The sequence below is a fragment of the Drosophila yakuba genome, chromosome 3R (genome assembly GCF_016746365.2).
Source record: "Drosophila yakuba strain Tai18E2 chromosome 3R, Prin_Dyak_Tai18E2_2.1, whole genome shotgun sequence".
Taxonomy (NCBI): domain Eukaryota; kingdom Metazoa; phylum Arthropoda; class Insecta; order Diptera; family Drosophilidae; genus Drosophila; species Drosophila yakuba.
Window position 1 is genome coordinate 5290371 of NC_052530.2, and position 18865 is coordinate 5309235.

The window sequence follows — 18865 nt, forward strand, 5'->3', positions numbered from 1 at the left end:
GCAGTTTTTAGCTTGAATGGACAAAGAGGAAATGATCAAAGCCTTGCAATGAGCGGTCCATTTCCGCCTTGTGCATTATGGTGAGAAAACTGAGGTCGGGCTTAGTGCCAACAATGTGCAACAATAACTCAATAAAACCCTGGCGCCTCAGACAAAGCGCAAATGAATGCATGAAGGCTAAAACCAGCTTCTTTTCGTGTCTGCCTGAAAGTTCCTCGTTCCTCTCTGTTTTTCCAGCCCCCTAAGAAATATCCGAGTGTCATTCGTCTTCATCGTGTTGGCGTGTTAATGAAAGACAAAGGAATGGCAATGGCAATGGCAAAGGAGAGGCAACGGCTCTTGCTTTTATGGCGAACTGTAAAATGCGCTTCATTTGTAAAAATGAGACATCGGCATGGGGGCGTATGCGCAACGTGTGCGGCAAAGTGCCCGGAATTATGATGATTGACGATTATACACTCGGGGTTGGGAGCAGGAGCAGAAACTGGATCCAGAATGCTGTGGATGTGTGTAGGTGAGGATGAGGTAACGTTTTCTTTTGCCGTGCAAAATTAGATGGATTTCTGAGAGGCAAAGAAAAATATGCAGGGCACAAGTAGGAAGGGCTTCTATCCGAGCTTATGATGTAACCAAGTCAAAGACGTAACCAGCATGCAGATAAACAAGCAAACGGAATTTTTTAAGAACCGAAAAAGGGTGAAAATTAATATTTATGACCTGTCCTCAAATGTCAAAGTGCATATTTTTATACCCGTTACTCGTAGAGTAAAAGGGTATACTAGATTCGTTGAAAAGTATGTAACAGGCGGAAAGAAGCGTTTTCGACTATAAAAAGTATATATATTCTTGATCAGGATCAATAGCCGAGTCGATCTGGCCATGTCCGTCTGTCCGTCCGCCCGTCCGTCTGACCGTCTGTCCGTCCGTATGAACGTCGAGATCTCAGGAACTAAAAATGCTAGAAAGTTCAGATTAAACATACAGACCCCAGAGATAAAGACGCACCGAAAGTTTGTCTATTCGTGTTGCCACGCTCACTCTAACGCCCACAAACCGCCCAAAACTGCCACGCCCACACTTTTGAAAAATGTTTTAATATTTTTTCATTTTTGTATTGGTGTTGTAAATTTTTATCGTTTTGCCAATAAACTTTTTGCCACGCCCACTCTCAAGCCCAAAAACCGCCAAAAACTGTCAGTGTTGAAGACTCTCCTTCGCACTTTCACTAGCTGAGTAACGGGTATCAGATAGTCGGGGAACTCGACTATAGTGTTCTCTCTTGTTAATTATGTACAAAAGTAGAGAGAAGAGCAAACTGCGACTGCTAGATGCGGGTTTTCTCTTAATTATGCTGAGGCAATTTTCACTTCGTTGCCGCTGTCAGATTTTACACGCCCCGCCGTACGGTTTGTTGTTATTTTTTGTTTTAATTTTAAATTTTCCCGATTTCATTCGTTTGCCCTTACTTTTGCTTTGTTCCGCACTTTCGTAGAGCTTTTCCACTTTGTTTTTCATTTATAATAAAAGGTTCAAAATGAGAGTAATTAAAATTGACCCAAGGGAGCCGTGGCAATAAAATATAAGAGATAGAAGCGGCGCAAACTTTTGCATAATTAGGCAGGACAGGGAGACTACATGAATCATCCGGGGGCTTTGGTTTGGATTTATGAATGTCGAAATTAAACTCATATATGCTAAATTGAATCTGGCCCCATTGAGTCAATGATACTCGTATCCAAAGTTGCACCGGGCGGGAATTGTGAGTCTGTTAGTCTGTGAGTCTGTGTGGCAACAAGGACCTTCCACCTCCTGTGGCCTTGGCAGCCTGCCCTTCCCCTTCGCCTTCGCTTCTGTCTCGTTTAATTTTGAACTTTTTTGATTTCTCTGGTGGCCGAATGGCTCCCCAAACGACATGTGCGGCGAGTGCAAAAGTTGATTTCAAAGTTACCCCGTCGCAAAGGCAGCAAATTAAACTACAAATTCATTTACGCAATGCAATTTCAGTTGGCAAATTTAATTCAATTCGCACAAACGAAAGTTTATCTCGCCGCTTGGGGTAATTATGTTTGCATTTAGTGCCAGATTATGGTACACTGAATTAAGAGCGCAATGCAAATTAAAAACTTATTCATGCTTTTGCCAAATAAATGCAATTTCTATAATTTCTTTGGGGCCTTTGCCTCCCATTCATCCCAGTTCTTGTTTTTTTTCTCCGCCCCACTTTATCGTATTTAATAGCACAAAATGGCCCACAGAAATGGGGCCCGACGACATTTTGTCTAATTTATTTGGCCTACGGGCGCATCCGAGTCCTTTCCCTCTTCCTTTTATTCAGCCTTCTGCCTTCAACGTCGAGAACGATGAGGCGCGCAAATACTTTAAGACGATTTTATGTAAATGTTTTCCGTGCTCATGTTTTAAGCGAGTTGCCATCGCCTGCGCCAAACGCCAAAAAGGGCATGTGCCGACCGCCATGACAAAGGATGGGTCCGGATTTCAACAGCCTCCTGCTTGTAATACACTAAGGAGAATAGATAACAGCATAGTGCGGGCTCTATAATTTTTTTGGATGTTTTTAAAAACATCATCAAATCCTGCAGACATTTTAGGTAGCTCGGAATGGACATTGAATGTCTATTGAGTTGTTGGTAAAAATATATTTGATAACTAAAAAAACCGGATAAATTGCTGGCTAATATACTGTTAAACAGTATTTTCGAGGTCTCGATTATCAAAAAGCTTTTGCTATCCAGTTCTATAACAACTTAGAGGTGTAGTATCAGACAGCCGAACTATTTAATTATTTTTCTGCGTGTATCCCTCATGCTCGAAGCCAGTTTGGCTGCTTTACCGTGTCTGTTCGTTCGGAATTTTATTCAAAATGGATTATGCCGCCTGCGAGTGAAGAGAAAACAAGGCAAAAAATAATTCTGCACCATTTTGGACACATTGTTGTTTGTTTTTACGCCGGTTGGCGGCGGATGGCCCCACTCGTTTTAGCGGCTGAGTTTGTAAGTGTTTATGTTTATGCGACAAAGTGCCAAGGACCAAGGATTGCGTTCGAGCTCCTGGCTTAGGCTGATAATGCTCCCAACGGCGACGTCGAAAAAATCTTAAAGCCAGCACTCAAAACTGGAGTTTAATGAAAGGCGAAACTGGTGTTTGATTTCGGCGCGGCCATAAATCTTCATAAGGCCAACTGCTCGCTGCTCCCATGTGTGCTGACTCAACTGGCAATTATCTCAGCATGGTTTTCAGTTCCAGTTTTTCGCGTTCGTCCGCTTAAGTGAAAGTAAATCAATATGCCCGGCACGGTAAAAATTTACGACAAATAACGCATTAAATTGAATGGCTAAATTTAATTTTATTGTTGGATCGTGCAAGGAGTGCCCGCCGGGATTCCTGCTCCTTCAACTGCACAACTCTTCCGTTTATTAACAATTTCCCGCCATTCCCGTCACCCCGTGATTCCCGCCCCTGCCACACCCACACACATGTACAAAGAGGTGGTGTTCGGTGGTATATCGAACCAACAAAGGCGCCAGACGATGGCTGTATTGCGATGACGATGACGATGGTGACAACGCCAGCTGGCGTGATAAGCCATTCATTACGATTATTATGGAGGAGGTGCCAGTGTAGAGGGACCACCGACCTACACACATGGTCTTGAACTCTCGGCGAGCAAATAAAAAAATACTGCTGATAGGGGTAAAAAATTTTCATACTCATTTATTTTTATTTACTGCTCGCAATTTGCACATAAAAGCCAAAGCACAGAAAGTCAAAGAGTCAGAAAGCCAGCCAGCAAGGCAAAGCCGACGCCAGAGCTGCTGAAACCGAAAACCAAAGTGAAAGTCTTTCCCGAGCCCATGGCGTGTGAAAGGGTTTTCTCTGAAAATATGGTTAAATTATGCGTTGCCATAAAGCCGAGCGCGGCTAAACAGAGCGGTGCACGGCAATGCGATGCCAATGCCAATGTCGATGCCGATCCGATGGCGATGTGAATGGCATTGTCAATATTTAAGTTTTGACATTGTTATGACAGCGGATGGCGGAAAGTTTTTGCGTGAAGTTAATTTATGGTGTTCATGTGGGCAAATGTTGTCATAAGCGATTTTTTCGGTTCGTATTGGCCCCTTTCTCCCTTTTTTTTGCACCCATGAATTATATGATCGTATCGGAAGGAATTTGATGTTGAGTCACGCGTGTAAAATTAAGTGCAGCCGGCTTACTCTTTAATTGTGGGCAACTCGCTGGCATTTGGCCAATGGATTCCAAGGCGACAGGCATTTGCCTTTTCCCGTTATAATACCTCGAATGGAGTAGCTCTCTGCCAGGCTATCTGGTAAATAATTCATTTCATTTTATTTGGGTTTCTTTAATAAAGAAACCGCCAGGCGGCAGTCAAAATCACAGGGCAGAAATAAAGCGGCTGCGGGGCGTATGCGCAATTTGTTTTATTTGTGTTGCACGGTCCCTCTGAAGAACGGCAAAGACAAATTTATTTTCAACTTTGACTCGGACTTGGTGAGATTCTGTTTTAATTTGCGATTTTCCGCTTGTTTTGCCAATTAGGCGCCATTTGACTTTACGATTGCAAGGCAGTTTGCCCAAAAAAACCAAACTTTGACAGAATGTTCGCAATTTATTCGGCAATAAATTAACTTCGACCCTTTCAGCAGATACAAAAATAATTGTATATCCAAAAATATACGAATATACAAAATTGTGCTTTTAATCTCTTGGTATTTTATATGAAAATTTAATCCCAATTCGAAGCCAAATATTATATTTTTTGGCACTACATAACAATATTTTTCTGTGTGCAATGTCTCACTCATCCAATTGAGCTTTTCGTTTATTCCTTAAGGCCAAAGAGCGTGCAGACAACAACTTTCCAATGGATTTTAATTCAATTAGCACCAGCGGAACGCAAGTCAATTGTAAAAGAGTTTTGCTTTTATCTCCGTCTGTTTTTGCCTTTCTTCAGTTTCCCAGCATTTGCGGCCTACTTTGTTCAATTTATTTTGAATTTACTTTGGCGGCAGATAGGTCCAAGATTTTTGTGCAAAGCCCATAAATACAAAATCCGCTTCAGCTGGCCTTCGGTGGCCACTGCTTTAAGCCTGTTTATGATTTTCTTGCCTGTTGGCAAGCGAAAATTAATACGCGTGCGAATTTCTCAGACGCGTTTGGTACGAGCACAGCATCCGAAACAAAAATAATGACATTAAACTTTGCCAAAGGAATTATATTTCATACGAGATGACATCAGCTCACACAGAGTTGCTGGCATATACTCGTATACATGTAGTATGTAAATGTGCGATGTATCGGGTATCTGAGGCAAACTTTGTGGGGCAAAGTACTTGATGCGATAAGGGGCACAGCAACAAATGTGAGAATTCGGTACCTATTTTTGCTCCAAGACCCATTCCTGCATTTTATGGAATGCAATAAAAAACTTTTCAGACAGCCTCCCAAAGTAAGCAATGCAAATTGTGCAAAGAACAAACGAAGCGACTTTAAGCAACGTCTATGAAGCGTACAAAATAAATAAATAAATAAATGCCAGCTGACAAACCACGAAGCCAAACAGTTGACTGAGAACGCGTTGCCCAACGAAAAAATAACAGAGAGAAGAATGGAAAAATAATAATAATTCGGACACTAATCCGGGCTTAGAAACTCGGCTTTATTTTAATCAAACCGACGGAGCCAGCAGCACGAAAAGTTCCCCCAGCTGCCAGGCACACGCGCTCCCCTTCAGAAAAAATGAGGAGCACAAAAAGAAGCCATTGGCGAAACACGCGACAGCCATGATAAGGAATGAGGGGGATAAGCCCCTGGAACAGGATGAGGCATGTGCCATACATATCCGGATCTGGATTCGGCTTCTGATTCGGGTCCTGCTCCAAGTGAAGTTTAACTTGTGCCGACTTTAAGTTTCTGCCCGGGCATGACAAATGCCAATGAGCGGCTGCACTGCACATGGCAGTTGAGCGGATGGAGATGGAAATCTGGGTTGGGAACTGACTGGCACTGTACACAGAGGAAAATTTCAAATATATTTTTTTTGAAGAAATTGTAATTTAAAGGGGAAACAACCTATATGCTTTTGGAGAGGAACAATCTTCTATTGGTCGATTACTCATTCAGCATTTTAAATGTAAATAAGGAAAATGGTTCCTAAAACACGCAAGTTGATGGGTAAAGAATAATTGCATTTTTCCGTATGTGTGGGAAGACCACAAATGGTTTACGTGAGGCACTCACAATAACGAGTCACACATACTATTACAGAGAGACCCAAAAGCAGCCGGAAAGAATTGCTCAGTAATTTAATTTAACCAACGAAGGGAGTTGGAGCTTCGAGCTGTGAGCTGCGAGCTGCAAGGGAGCTGGGAAAAAATGGTGGGCGCCAGTTAGTGGTGCGTGCGCCATAAGCTAAAATGTCAATATTTGCCTATGCCACGCATAAAATGCCAAGGCATATGCCTTGTGGTGTGGTGGGCACTCAAAGGCATACGATGAAACAGTTGTCAGTGTGTTTCATTTCATTTTTTCCCATTGCCGCCAGTTGTTTGGCGCTCCGCAAACAACATCCTATCTGTATCTGTGTAATGTAATTTCAGCTGCGATGAGTGCGCGACGAGCGGAAATTAGCAAACGATTTAAGCAGCCAAAAAGAAGCGAATGTGAACGGGGCGTATGCTTCTTCTTTGATTTTGTTCCGATTTCTCCCCCAACTGGTGGGCCCGTATATATTTTCTTTAATAATTTCCTGTTATAAACAAATCAAGGATGTAATAACGCAGTTCAATGCGTAAATGTTTCTGCCCCCGCTCCCAAAAACTCCTGCCCACTGCTGGAAAAATAAATGCCACTGATTATGATCTTAAAAGCCATTTCAAACCCTAATGGCCGAGAAAAGTGAACTTTTCCAACGATGTGGAAACGTGGTGCGGGGCACATAGTAAATACGCTGAGCTACACAGTGCAGTGAGAGAAAAAAGCATATGCAATTATCAAAATGAATTCATATTTATACACCCTTTAAAAGTAAGTGCTTGTTAGAAAATATGTATTAAATCGACAGAAAAGAAACTAGTTTATTGTGCAATTGGCAATCAGTTTAAAGTTTGAACAACAGGCATAATTAAAATATTTAACAGTTAGGCACAGCTCTTTCACTGAAATCGATGCGGAAAAGTAAAAAAAAAAACCCATGAAATTGTTTACCATGAAAATATGTGCAATACATAATGTGTACAAGTTTGCAAACTAGCGAAGTACTTCATCTTTTCCCCAAGTGCAGGGCAAGATACGCAAGCATGTCCGAAGCCGCCCAAGGAAAGTATCTCAAGGACTAAGCCCATTAGCTCACTGCTGTTGAACCTTTTTCGTAGCGAGTCCTGGCATTTCTTTGCTTTTGCATGAAAATGCTGCCCGAAAAAATGAAACGAAAAAATTTAAAATACTTTTGCCAACATAAAGGGCTACACTCGCACACATGCGCATTTGGGATGGCAAATGTAAGTACAGAAACAACAAACAGTCTTCAGGCCGAGCAAGTCAAGTGTATGAAAAGTAACAAAGACCTAACGAGAATTACAGCCTCAGCCTCAGCATGCACATGTACATGGAATAATGAGAAAATATCAAAAGTGCCCAGGCTCACGCACACACTTTGCCTCTGGTGGACTGAAAATAGTGGTGGACTTGAAACTTGGAACTTGCCACTTGGGCACTCGGTCTTGTCCAGGCTCAATGTCAACTTCAAGCCCTTGCAGCCCGACTGCCGCCGGCCACGACATTGAGTTTGTTGGATAAGGCATCAGGCATTATTAGGAAAAGTAGGCTTTTTCCTCCCTTCCCCTTCTCGCCACTCTTTTAATTTCCTTTAAAGTGACTGGCTGGGCAGAAAAAATACTGACGCTAATGAGCTACTTAGGCAATGAGTTAAGTCGTTATTGTGCTCCCGCATATCATCGCATTACACATCACATTACACACACGCACTGTTGGCCCGTAATTTGAGCACACTAATAATACCCCTGGAAAGCTCTGTGTTTTTGTCTTAACTACTCAAAACTTTCACTGTGTTTTCTGTGTCTAAGAAAGGGGGAAAAGTAGAAATTTAGGGCCAAAATCTCGGGCCAAAAGCCGATTGAGCCCTGCTTTTGATCCTGGCCATTTGTTGCGCCATTGTGTGCTGGCTGACTTTTGTGCATGTTCCGTAAAATGGTATATAATATTCGATTAATATTTCAATAAAGTGTTTGGCCCTTTACGGATTATAATAAGGTCCATTGTGCGACCCTTTGCCACTGAGCAGCTGCACAAAGGACACAATGGCCGCTTCCATGGGACGGGCAGTGAATAATGTAGTTTCTTGGAATTAGAATTTCCCGAGAAGCAGCGGCTCCACTTCATTCAATAAGCGGTCTTTTGTGTGTTTATTTGTAGATTTGTTGGCCCTCCAGCTTGTTGAACTGGCTGAGCGAAATTGCAGCCATTACATGGGATGCGAACAATGCCAGTTGATTTTGTGCCACGCTGCGGGCATCCAAATTAAGCATCCGAAAATAACAATCCACCCACACGCACCCATATCGGGATATACCTCATTAGGTTCCGCAATCAGGCAACGCAAACTTTCATCGCTTCTGCCATTTGATGTCAATTAAATGCGCCTGCCGAAACGTACTCCTTCTCCTCGGAGGAGAAAACAAAGAGGCCAAAAATAGTTCAGTGCCGATACAAACTCGAGTGGCCCGAAATCAGCGTCATCGCGCTCTAAAATGCCATTTTATTAATTAAATCGAGCAGGCAAGTGTCAAATCAGCGCCTCCACCATAGACGACCACCACCCATCGCAACCCACTTTTTGGCCACCTCCCCAGCGGCTTGTATTGCGGTTCGATGTGCGATGACGACGACGACGGCGGCGGCGAACAACAATTTTGTACATGTCAACATGGTGTCATAATTAAAATGTTCACCAGGCCATGCCACTCCGGCCTCCTCCCGCGCTGCTCCTCCACCTTCTCCTCCCCATCCCCGTCCCCATTTCCATTCTCATCCTCCTCCGCCGGCTGTTTGGTCGCCAAATTGGGGGTTTCACATGCCAACCCCGGGACAAGGCCAATGCCGACAGGCGAGAGATTTGCTTAATGATTGGACAGAGCTCGTTTCCGCGGCGAAAAATCAGTTTCAACTAGTAATCTGGTAGTTTTAAGGTAAATCTTTTTTAAATAACGAATGTATCTGGGCCATCACTTAAACTTAATTGTTACTTCCAGAAAAACTTAAAGAAGTATTAATTAAATGGTTCAAGATTTCAACGAATTATATAAACTGTTTTATACACTTGAAACATACATACATGCATACATACATGCATATTTGTTTCATGACACTAAATTATATCTTAACTACGATGTACAAAATCTAATAAAGTTGTAGTCCAAGATTTCATTGATTTATATACTACATTAATTGACTATTCATTTTCCTAGTGTTTGAGATTTGTTCTTCGATTTTGACCAAACGAAAACCGACATTATATATTGTCAAGAAACCTGACTCATATCTGATTAAAAACTGAACGTTTCTTTCTTCTGTAGCCAGAGTAAGTTATGTGTAATTGCTTGTCGCCAGCAGGGCCTAGTGGTTTTGGCCAGTTGATGTGACTTGTGATTTGTTGACTAAAACGCCAGAAAGCTTATCTGAGTGCCCAGAAAAAAATGATTGAGGTAGTCGATGCTTTTAAGCGTCGTACAACAGACAAACTCGTGTCCGAAAGTACAAAAGTTTGGCCATTACAAATTGTCATTTTGTGCTGTTTAGACTGCTTAAAATTCGGCTAAAAACATGTTTGCTCATTCGCAGGAGCTGGAACTTTATCCGGGCCACTTAGGCTTGATTAATGTGCCAGCACTTGCCGCAATATGCGAAACTGGACGCTGGACATCGTAAATAAATGCCTTTGGCCCGTTTTCCACCGCCTTTATTGTCTCAAGGTTAATTTGAATGGCAAACTTTACGTAAGCAGTCTTTTATATTAGGATATTTTCGCTCTACGCTTGCTTTCCACTCTACTATTATATTCTGCTACATTATTATGTCCTCTTTTTTTGCTTTTTATTTACTGTCCAATGTGTGTGCGGAGGGTAGAGGAAAATACAAAAATTAATCAAGAATTCTGGAGACAGGCGAGATACAGATACCAATGATATGGAGGGGAATGCTCTGGGTTATTTGCATTTTCCATTTTGCTCCGCATTTATCATGATTGCAATAAATAATATTGTGGCTTAACTCACCACTGGCCACTTTTATTCACTGCACAGCTTTTCTGTGTAAAGTTTGTTAAGCGATTTAAATTGTTTGCCACTGTTGAGTTCCATTGCGCAAAATGGCCACTTAAAGCTTGAATTCCATGAGAGCCAAAAGCGAATTGTGTGCCAATAGCAGCAGTCGAAGGGGGTCAGTCAGTCGGTCATTCAGTTAGTCAGTCATTCAGCCGTTGTGATTGAGCGTTTCTCTCGTTGGCTGCGACGAGTATGTGAGTGATTCCATCTATTGATTCCCCTTGTGAAGGACGTTTTCAATTTGTGGCAAAATTTAAAGAATTTTCCCGAAAAACGAGCAGTTTGTGGCAGTTACTGATGTTTTGTCTTTCCTTCGCCGGGGAATTTCCCTTCTGAATTTTCCAGCTAGTTTGATACGCTTTGCACACTGGAAGGTTTCCATGCATGGGTTGTGCTCCACAGAAATTCAAATTCAGCAACTGGCGAACCCGCATGATAATGCGCATATTTTTATGCATTATAGCCTACTTTTTCGGGCTGGTTTAGAGCCGTTTGCAACTGTATTAGGCATTAGGCAGTCGGGCCTCAAGCTGGCGGAATTAAACACATTTGGAATGTATCCACCACTTGTATGCATAAATATTTCTGCGTTTATTCCCTGCGTGACCCAAGTCGAGTAAAGGGATGTGGATGTGCGTTGGAGGTTGGTTGTTGGGAACCACCAGCCAAGGCAACACCGCCGAATCATCTGACAATCGTGCCGACAACTCGAAAATTTGCATAGAAAGAGGCCGCAATTTTGCGAGCTTTTTCCAGCATTTTGGCCATTCACCGCTTTATTGTTCGCAAATATGAGTACTCGGCAGCGATGGCATCTATTGACGTGCAAAAAGCGGCTACATTGGGCTAGAAAATATTCCTAAAAATAGTCACGGTAAGTTATGAAGACATTACGGAAATTATTTATGCATTTTATATAAATGATCCCATATTAGTTAGAAAATAAAAATGCCATTTTATGCCATGTAATGGTTCAACTTTTTTATCATGGATAATTTAATTTTTTCCTAATATTCTAATTCTTTAATAAAATAAAGTGTTTCTAGTCTGTGCTTTTCAACGTTGAATCTGGAGGGGCTTATAAACAAAGATTTCCTTGGTATTGAAGCAATTTGAAAATATTTATGAACCAAGCTGTTGATTCTAATTATAACAGAATTTTCATAAAGGGAAATATTGAAATAATCATCCATATTCCATACACATCATCCAGAAAAAAGCCAATTGGCCAACACACACGATGCTTTTCAATTCCACAACCCGTCTAATTTCCATTGTTCGATTGTCGTTGGGGCAACGGCAATTGCCGTCAATTGGCGTCAATTTCGCATTGGATGTGGATTATTGCGCCACTTAGGAGCACCACTTACCTCGCACTTTGGTAGCGGTCCCTCGGGCATCTTCACCTTCCAGCCGAGCAGCGGCGGGATGCAGATGAGGGCGGACATAATCCAGACCGCCGTGATCATGACGGCGGCTCGCGCCGGCGTTCTAGACTTTAGATAGTCGACGGCCTTGGTGATGCTCCAGTAGCGGTCCAGGGAGATTAGGCACAGGTTCATGATCGAGGCGGTGCAGAGGAGGACGTCCATCGCGGAGTGGATGTCGCACCACCAGCTGCCGAAGATCCAGTAGCCCATCAGCTCATTGGCCAGCGAGAATGGCATGATGATGAGGCCAAGGAAGAAGTCGGCCACCGCCAGCGAGGCGATGAACCAGTTCTGTATGTTCTTTAGTGACTTCTCCGTGGCAATGGCTATGATCACCAGCATGTTGCCCACCACGATGATGATCATCAGGATGGTCACAATTATGGAGGCGATCACGATGTGCGTAAGCGTATAGCCGCTGGGATACCGGCCATCCCAGTGGACTTCTGTGTGATTCGGATTGGTCAGGTTGCCTGATGTCGCCCCGGAAGCACTGCTCTGATTGTAGAATCCAGCCGCCAGCTGCAGGCTGCTGTTGTAGAAGCTGCCATTCAGGAAGAATATCGTATCGTTGACATTGACATAGCCCGATCCCGGCGGCAGGGTCAGCTGACCATCGACACTGAGAAGGGGCGGATTGAGGGTGGCATTGTCCGGCTTGCCGGTCGAGAACACGGCCAGAAAGTCATCGGTGCTGATGTTGCCCGTATTGATGTTGGCATTCAGGCGGCTATAATCCATCGTGATCGTGATAGTGATCGTGATCGTGATCGACGTTCGTCCAACTAACTATGTGGATGCGTGGCTAGCTCTAGAGTCTGATTGGTCCCATGCTGCCCGTGTTTATAATTAGTTCTTATTGCGCGCGAAATTCCAATCGATTAATCCTAATAATTTAACTATTCCTACAGCATTCGAATATTATTTCGCTTATTTATACCCGTTTTTGCACCGAAACTTGTGTGTGCTGCGCGTTCTGTGTCCAAAACGCGCGCGTTTTTTGCTCTGTACTCATATATTTATTTATTCTTTTATTGGTTTCTTTTTGTATTGTGGTTTAAACCATTAGAGTCTACAGTATATACAGTGGTGGATACACGGACACACATTTGACAGAGACGCGAGTAGAAAAGGCTGCTGGCTATTTACAGGAGGATGGCATTGTGGCTTGGCCGGAACACGATCCCATCGATCCGGCTCACATGGCGTATGCGTTACGCGTTCGCTGCTGGCCGATTCATTGATCAGACATTCCGCACGCTGGCATTTAGTGAAATAAATGTGAATAACTTGTGCCTTTGCGCTGAAACCGAAAAATAAATTGTGCGGAGCTGTATCTTTTTCTCTGTGAGAAGTGATGCGCTGATGTTTTTGTTCCGCTCGACTTTGAATTTGATTTCAATTTGGATTCCGATCTGATGTTTTCTGTTTATTTACACAAAAACGCGCGACCGCGGTTTTGGCCCTCAATCAGGCGTTGGCATATTTTGGCGCTGTCTTCGAGGAGAAACTGTTGCCGTTCCGGCTGAAAATGGTTGGCTCTTTTGGCTGCTTTCGGCTACTTGGCCAATTGGCGCGCCCGGAACACGTTCGCACCGCTGGAACTGCACATCCTAACTGAACGCCATCCGCTGGCGGATTCATCGCCCAGCTTGCTACCAAAATCGCCATCCACAACTTCGTCGTGTGCGGCAGCGTTCGTTCGTTTGTTGTCGTTTTTCACCGTGGGAAATTCTCTCCGACTTTTCCGCTCGCGCTGCTATTTTCCGACGCTCTCTTGGATCCAAACTGAGGGTGCCGTATCCCATTTGGTGTGCGCTTCATCTGAAATGCTCATCTTGAGTGTCTCGCACTTGCAGTGGTCGCCTTTGTTTACCAATTCCATTGGCAAGTGTTGCGGTGTCAACAGATTAAATTTCTAGCTACGCAAACAATACAAGAAAATTACGCTTGAATAAATAGTGACGCCGGCAGATATGGGCATAAACGCAATTATAAAATGAGGAAAATTATTTCGATCTTATACTTTGTTTAGCGGAGGTCAACATCATTAAATTGTTATCTATTTGTAGACACTCTAGGCAGCACCGATGCGGAAAAAGGTTTGTAAATTGAATACCTATCTTAATAAGAAATTTATAATGTCTGCTGAAAAATATTATCAAATAAAGTAAAATATTATTTCAGTAGCATATTAAAAGAATAAATTTTAAATATTTGGATGAAATATAAAAACTATTAATTCAGAAAACATAATTATAAATATTATCAATACTACTGTATTACCACATCAAAAAATTATAATTTAATCCAATTCTTTTAGAAATTATGACATCCTTCATAAGCTGTTGATCAAAATGGATCAAGTTATTATTTGAATTCAATATATTTCAATAACGTGTTCCTCTTGTATTTCATCGCTACGTTCCACAAGTGCATGTTTCTCGGGAAATTCACCTCTTTCTCACTGTCCGAATGTTTTCGGGGAAATTCTCTCTGGCCATTCGGTGTTCCATTTTCCGAAATATTCCCCAATGTGTTGCGTTCTGTTGTGCTTTGTTTGCCTGTGCCCCAGTGGCCTAAACCAAAAACCGAAACTTATTTTTGTGGCAGCACTTTTCACGTTTCGCCATTTCCAGGGGGTGGAGAAGGCAAAAAGAATCCCTTTTTACTTCCAAGAACCTGCGTTTCGTGCATATGTTTGCCAAGGATTGCTGCTGGCCAGATTCGCTGGCCATGTTTGCGCGATGCTACCATTTGTTTACATTTTCGTTTTAACCCACATACGGGCCCCAGTTTCGTTGTTGGCCGGGCTGGCCCACCTTTAAGCACTTCTCAATGGGGGAGGGGTTGGTCCAATAAAAGCGTAATGAAGCCATCCACCTGCAGAAGGTGTGCGGGCATTGAAACGAAGGCGGCACAACAGCCGCTGACATATCAGGCACATTATGCGCGATAGTCACGTCTGTTGGGCACATAATTGAAAAGCGAACTTGAGCGTATCAATCGCGCAGACAGGTTTTGTTACCTTTTTCTCCCCTATCCTCCGCCCTCCAGCTCGCCGCTCAATGAAATCAACTAGAAATTATGATAATGAAAAAGTCGAGAGCTGGAAGTTGTTCACCTTCGCTGCTTTGCCGATTCTTTTATACATTGCTGGCATCGCCTTGTTCATCAAGTGTACACGGTGCGTATGAGTTATTTGATTATGTTAAGCATACGTCGTGGCGCTGCCGCGCATAATTTCAAATTACTCGCACACATCGTAATTTCAGCGACTCGGCATCAACATAATAAATCCGAAAAGGCCGTTGCCTGACAAACAAGCCGAGACCGACTGTTTATATATAAATATATACATGCACCCACGCACTCCGTAGAGTGACAAATTCCGGAAACAACAAGCGACAGGTAGCATGCAAAAGATTGCTTGTCAAGCACTGATTATGTTAACTGCCTATGAAGGTTGAGCCCCAAACAGCTTAAAAGCAAAGAAACCAGATTTTTTCAACCTGAAATCAAGGAAGCTTTCCCAGACCATTTGATGCAACATCTGGTATTTAGTATATAGTGCTTTCCCTTTGTGCCCACTTTGAAATTATAACATACATATGTTTTGAACACTTTATTTAATAAACATTTCTCTCTTCAAGTGGGACGGTAATTTAATTTCCTTTCTGCCAATTGAAATTTGCAAGAGATCTGCTTCGAATTGGACGTTAAAAATACAATTCTTAAAAGTACGGTGAGCTTACGTTCAGCAGTTCCGATTTTTCCGTGTGAGAAAGTAGCCCAATCCTACAGCTCACGACAAGTACTAGCAACATCCACCTCTCCAGAAACCAGGTCCACTCGCCCCGCACCAGGAGTTAAATGGTCCATTGTAGGGTCCAAAGCAGGGATCGTAGAATCCACTGGGTCCACTGCCGCCGCAGGGGCACAAGGCGGCGCAAGGATAGCAAGGATAGCTGCACATGGTCAATTGATTTGTCCTGCAACAATTGGGCATAAGCCGTGGTAAAGTGAGTGTACGTTCAAATTACGTTACTTGGGTTGCACGAAAAAAATAGAAAATTTATTTTGGAATTTATTGTTTTGTTACCGTCCGAAGAGTTCGAATTTCAATGTTCAACTGAGCTCTACACGGTGAACGAACGGCAACCAACAATTTTTTGGCTGGAGTCAAATTTCATGGCACACTTATGGCTGATAAGATGGTCAGTTCAATATAAATTCTTTATAAATGTATAGAAGGCTTTGATTAATTAATTGAATTAAAAAAAAATAGTTAAAATTGATTTAGAACCCAATTCTCTATTGTAACCAAAAGGAAACAAAAAAAAAAGTTTAAAACAAAATAATTGTGGGAAACATTGAGACATATAGCTTTTACACACACTTTATAATCTGAACTCAGTAAAGAAATTTAGATAGGATTAAAAAAATGTGGTCATAGTCATATATCACAGCCATTTGTACGAGAATGGGCTTAAATGATCCGGCTCAGTCAGGATTTTGTGACTTTCTTAAGCTTTGTAGCATGAAAGCATCACCGAAACCATAGGTGTCTAAATGTTTTCTCACCGAGTAGAAACAATTTTAATCGATAAATCTAGGAATTGTGTTTAACCGTGGTACAACTCTTTAAATTCGCAATACTTTGCGACCTGCAGTCCAAGCAAAGTCCTTGCAGTGCAGCACATCCACAGATAATCCAGAGAAATCCGAGTGTGCATACATTAAATTATATGCACATACATCTGAGCTCCAACTGCACTCGCTGTCGCTGCAATTTCCCCGCCTGGCTCCTCGTGCATTTCGCACTCCGCCGAGTGGAGAACGCAGAGCTCCTAATGGAAGCAGACGGACGTCTAGGACGCAGAACTGAATGGAACTGCATTGAGTGTTTGTCGTGGCACTCGCCATAGTTCGTTCTTTGTTGTAACTGAGCTAAATCTACTTTTAATTCGGCGCACGTTTTCCATAATGAAATCGGATTTGTTTGCCGTGGCACAATGTGGTGGCGAAAAGCGGAGCGACAGGGGTGCTGGCCATAAATTGAGCACTCAGCAGCTCGCTGCACTTTGTCACGGTTTTCAAAATGCCCCGAATACTGTGCAAAGAAAGGTCCCGAAATGTTGTGGCAGGATGGCTGGATAATGCCGCATTTTGAGGAATGCTCGACTGCAGCGCACACTAATGGCAGCAAATATATTATGGCCGCTATCACTCGCATTAGCTGGCTGATTTGTAGCTAAAAGATTTTCCCATGCACGCTGTAAAAAAAGTGAAAAAAGCGCCCTACAAATGGTAAATGGCAGCAGCAGCCAGGCAGGAAATTACGCTACTCATACGCACCGTGGGCCCCTGCCGTCTGCTGCAATATCTTAATTTAAAAACTCGCTACAGAACTCTCAGAAATTCCGCTCTCGTTAGCCGTGTTTTAGTTTCGTTAGCTCGGCTGAAAAGACATTTATCAAGCTGTCAGCGTCAATTATTAATATCCCACTCGGCGGCGCCCACAACTCACAGAGAAATATTATGAAAATATTATCATGGCTTGGCGGATATATAGATTGTATATAGTAAGTGCGTCGGATCAATCCGCATTTCGTGTTAAATGGAATGGCAATCGCTCGGCGTTAAATTATATTAATTGGCAACCTATTCAGCTCCGCAGCCCTCGTGCTTATCGCCAAACAATTTAAAGTTTTAAACTCTTGACGCATTTAACCGAATGGCCCGGGGCTTTCCGAGCGGCATTAGCCTGGTAATTAACCAGCAGCCCGACTTGGGCGACATGTGCCGGCAATGCCCAGATTCGCCTGATCCCACACAGCACGGTGTGTTGTATACGCTCGAGTTGGTCCGACATTCATGAAATTCGAGGACTACGGACTACATGGACCGGCAGGAAGTGCATACTTGGCAGGGCAGGCAAATCGTCTGGCAGGAGCCGTAAATCCATCTCTCTCTGCTGGGAGTGGGGCCAAAGTTTCGAGGCCAAGTTGTCATAAAATTTATGCGTCTAATTACTTGCACTTTTTGTGCTCAGCTCAGCTCAGCTCAACTCGGCTCAGCTCTGCTAGGCTCCAACTGCCAACTTTCCTCTTGATGGACCCATCGGCGACGTCATTTATTATTTTTATGTGAACAGCAAACGTTTTATTGACACGACGGGCGATTGGCTTCTTCCATTGGGTATAAGTCAATAAGGCGGCGACAAGTAAAAAGACTCGTCAAAAAACAGGGGGATGTCATTAATCTTTCGTTTCGGCCAAGTTTTGCAGCTAATTGCGCCATTTTCAGAGGTCTAGCCTCCGCAGTTAGGATCGTTTTACTTCTCCCCTCCTGTTTACCATTTCCCATTTTCCCATTGCTGTCTCAATTTTCCCCAGTCCCCGCTGACTGGTATTCATATTTCCATGGCCAGTGACTCAGTCCTCCTGGCCAACTGAGTATTCACAAAGGAGACCTTGTGACTTTAATGCCCTGAATGTTAGTCTAAATTTTGTGCGGGCCGGTATGAAATAAACAAAGCGCCGAAAGGAGAAAATAAAATACTGCTGGTACTACGGCGGCCCAGGTAAAATAATCGGGATTATTTATGTGGCTCGGCAGAAATTTGCTTACATATTACACTTTTTCAACATTCTTTTAATTAGCTGCGCCTACAACAAAACGTTACTTGCAAACAAAGCAGCGCAGCACAAATGCTGGGCATGAGCTGGAAACCAGGTAGTACTCACCGAGGTGGGTTGTTGCCTCCCCCTTTGAGCGATGGGTGGTGGGCGGTGGTTTGGGGGTTTGGTGGTGCAGAGAGGGCGGTGGTTGGCCGCTTTGTTCGCACAACGCGACGCGAGCCATGGAAGGCTTGGACTTGCGAATAAAGCAGCAGCGCAACGGTAAGCGAAACGAGACGATGCGAAGACGGACTCTTTGGAGGATCTGGTAGCTGGCAGGACCTGGGAGGTGGACTCCACAGTGCAGTCGAAAATACAAGAATTGCATTTGAAATGAATGTCGAAATATCCCAAAAGTTAAATGCTTACGACC

At 43.2% G+C, this 18865-nt stretch overlaps 2 protein-coding genes across 3 annotated transcripts in view; both read right to left on the reverse strand.

The window, feature by feature from the left end:
- LOC6535612 (alpha-2Db adrenergic receptor) overlaps positions 1-13522 on the reverse strand; it is a 53082-nt gene extending 39560 nt beyond the window's left edge. Inside the window, exon 1 of one of the 2 annotated variants that reach the window (XM_039375276.2) lies at positions 11750-13522. In XM_039375276.2, coding sequence (XP_039231210.1) covers positions 11750-12550 — 801 coding nt within the window. In that variant the 5' untranslated portion in view covers positions 12551-13522. The remainder of the gene's footprint in view (positions 1-11749) is intronic. The other variant, XM_039375277.2, reaches the window with a different exon arrangement.
- A 1897-nt stretch (positions 13523-15419) lies between these two features.
- Positions 15420-15976, reverse strand: LOC6539832. The gene is made up of 3 exons (XM_002086679.4): positions 15858-15976; positions 15565-15801; positions 15420-15511 (listed from the first exon to the last, which is right to left on the reverse strand). The coding sequence occupies exon 2, from the start codon at positions 15783-15785 to the stop codon at positions 15627-15629; it is 159 nt and encodes a 52-aa protein (XP_002086715.1). The 5' UTR covers positions 15786-15801; positions 15858-15976; the 3' UTR covers positions 15420-15511; positions 15565-15626.
- Between the last annotated feature and the right edge of the window lie 2889 nt (positions 15977-18865).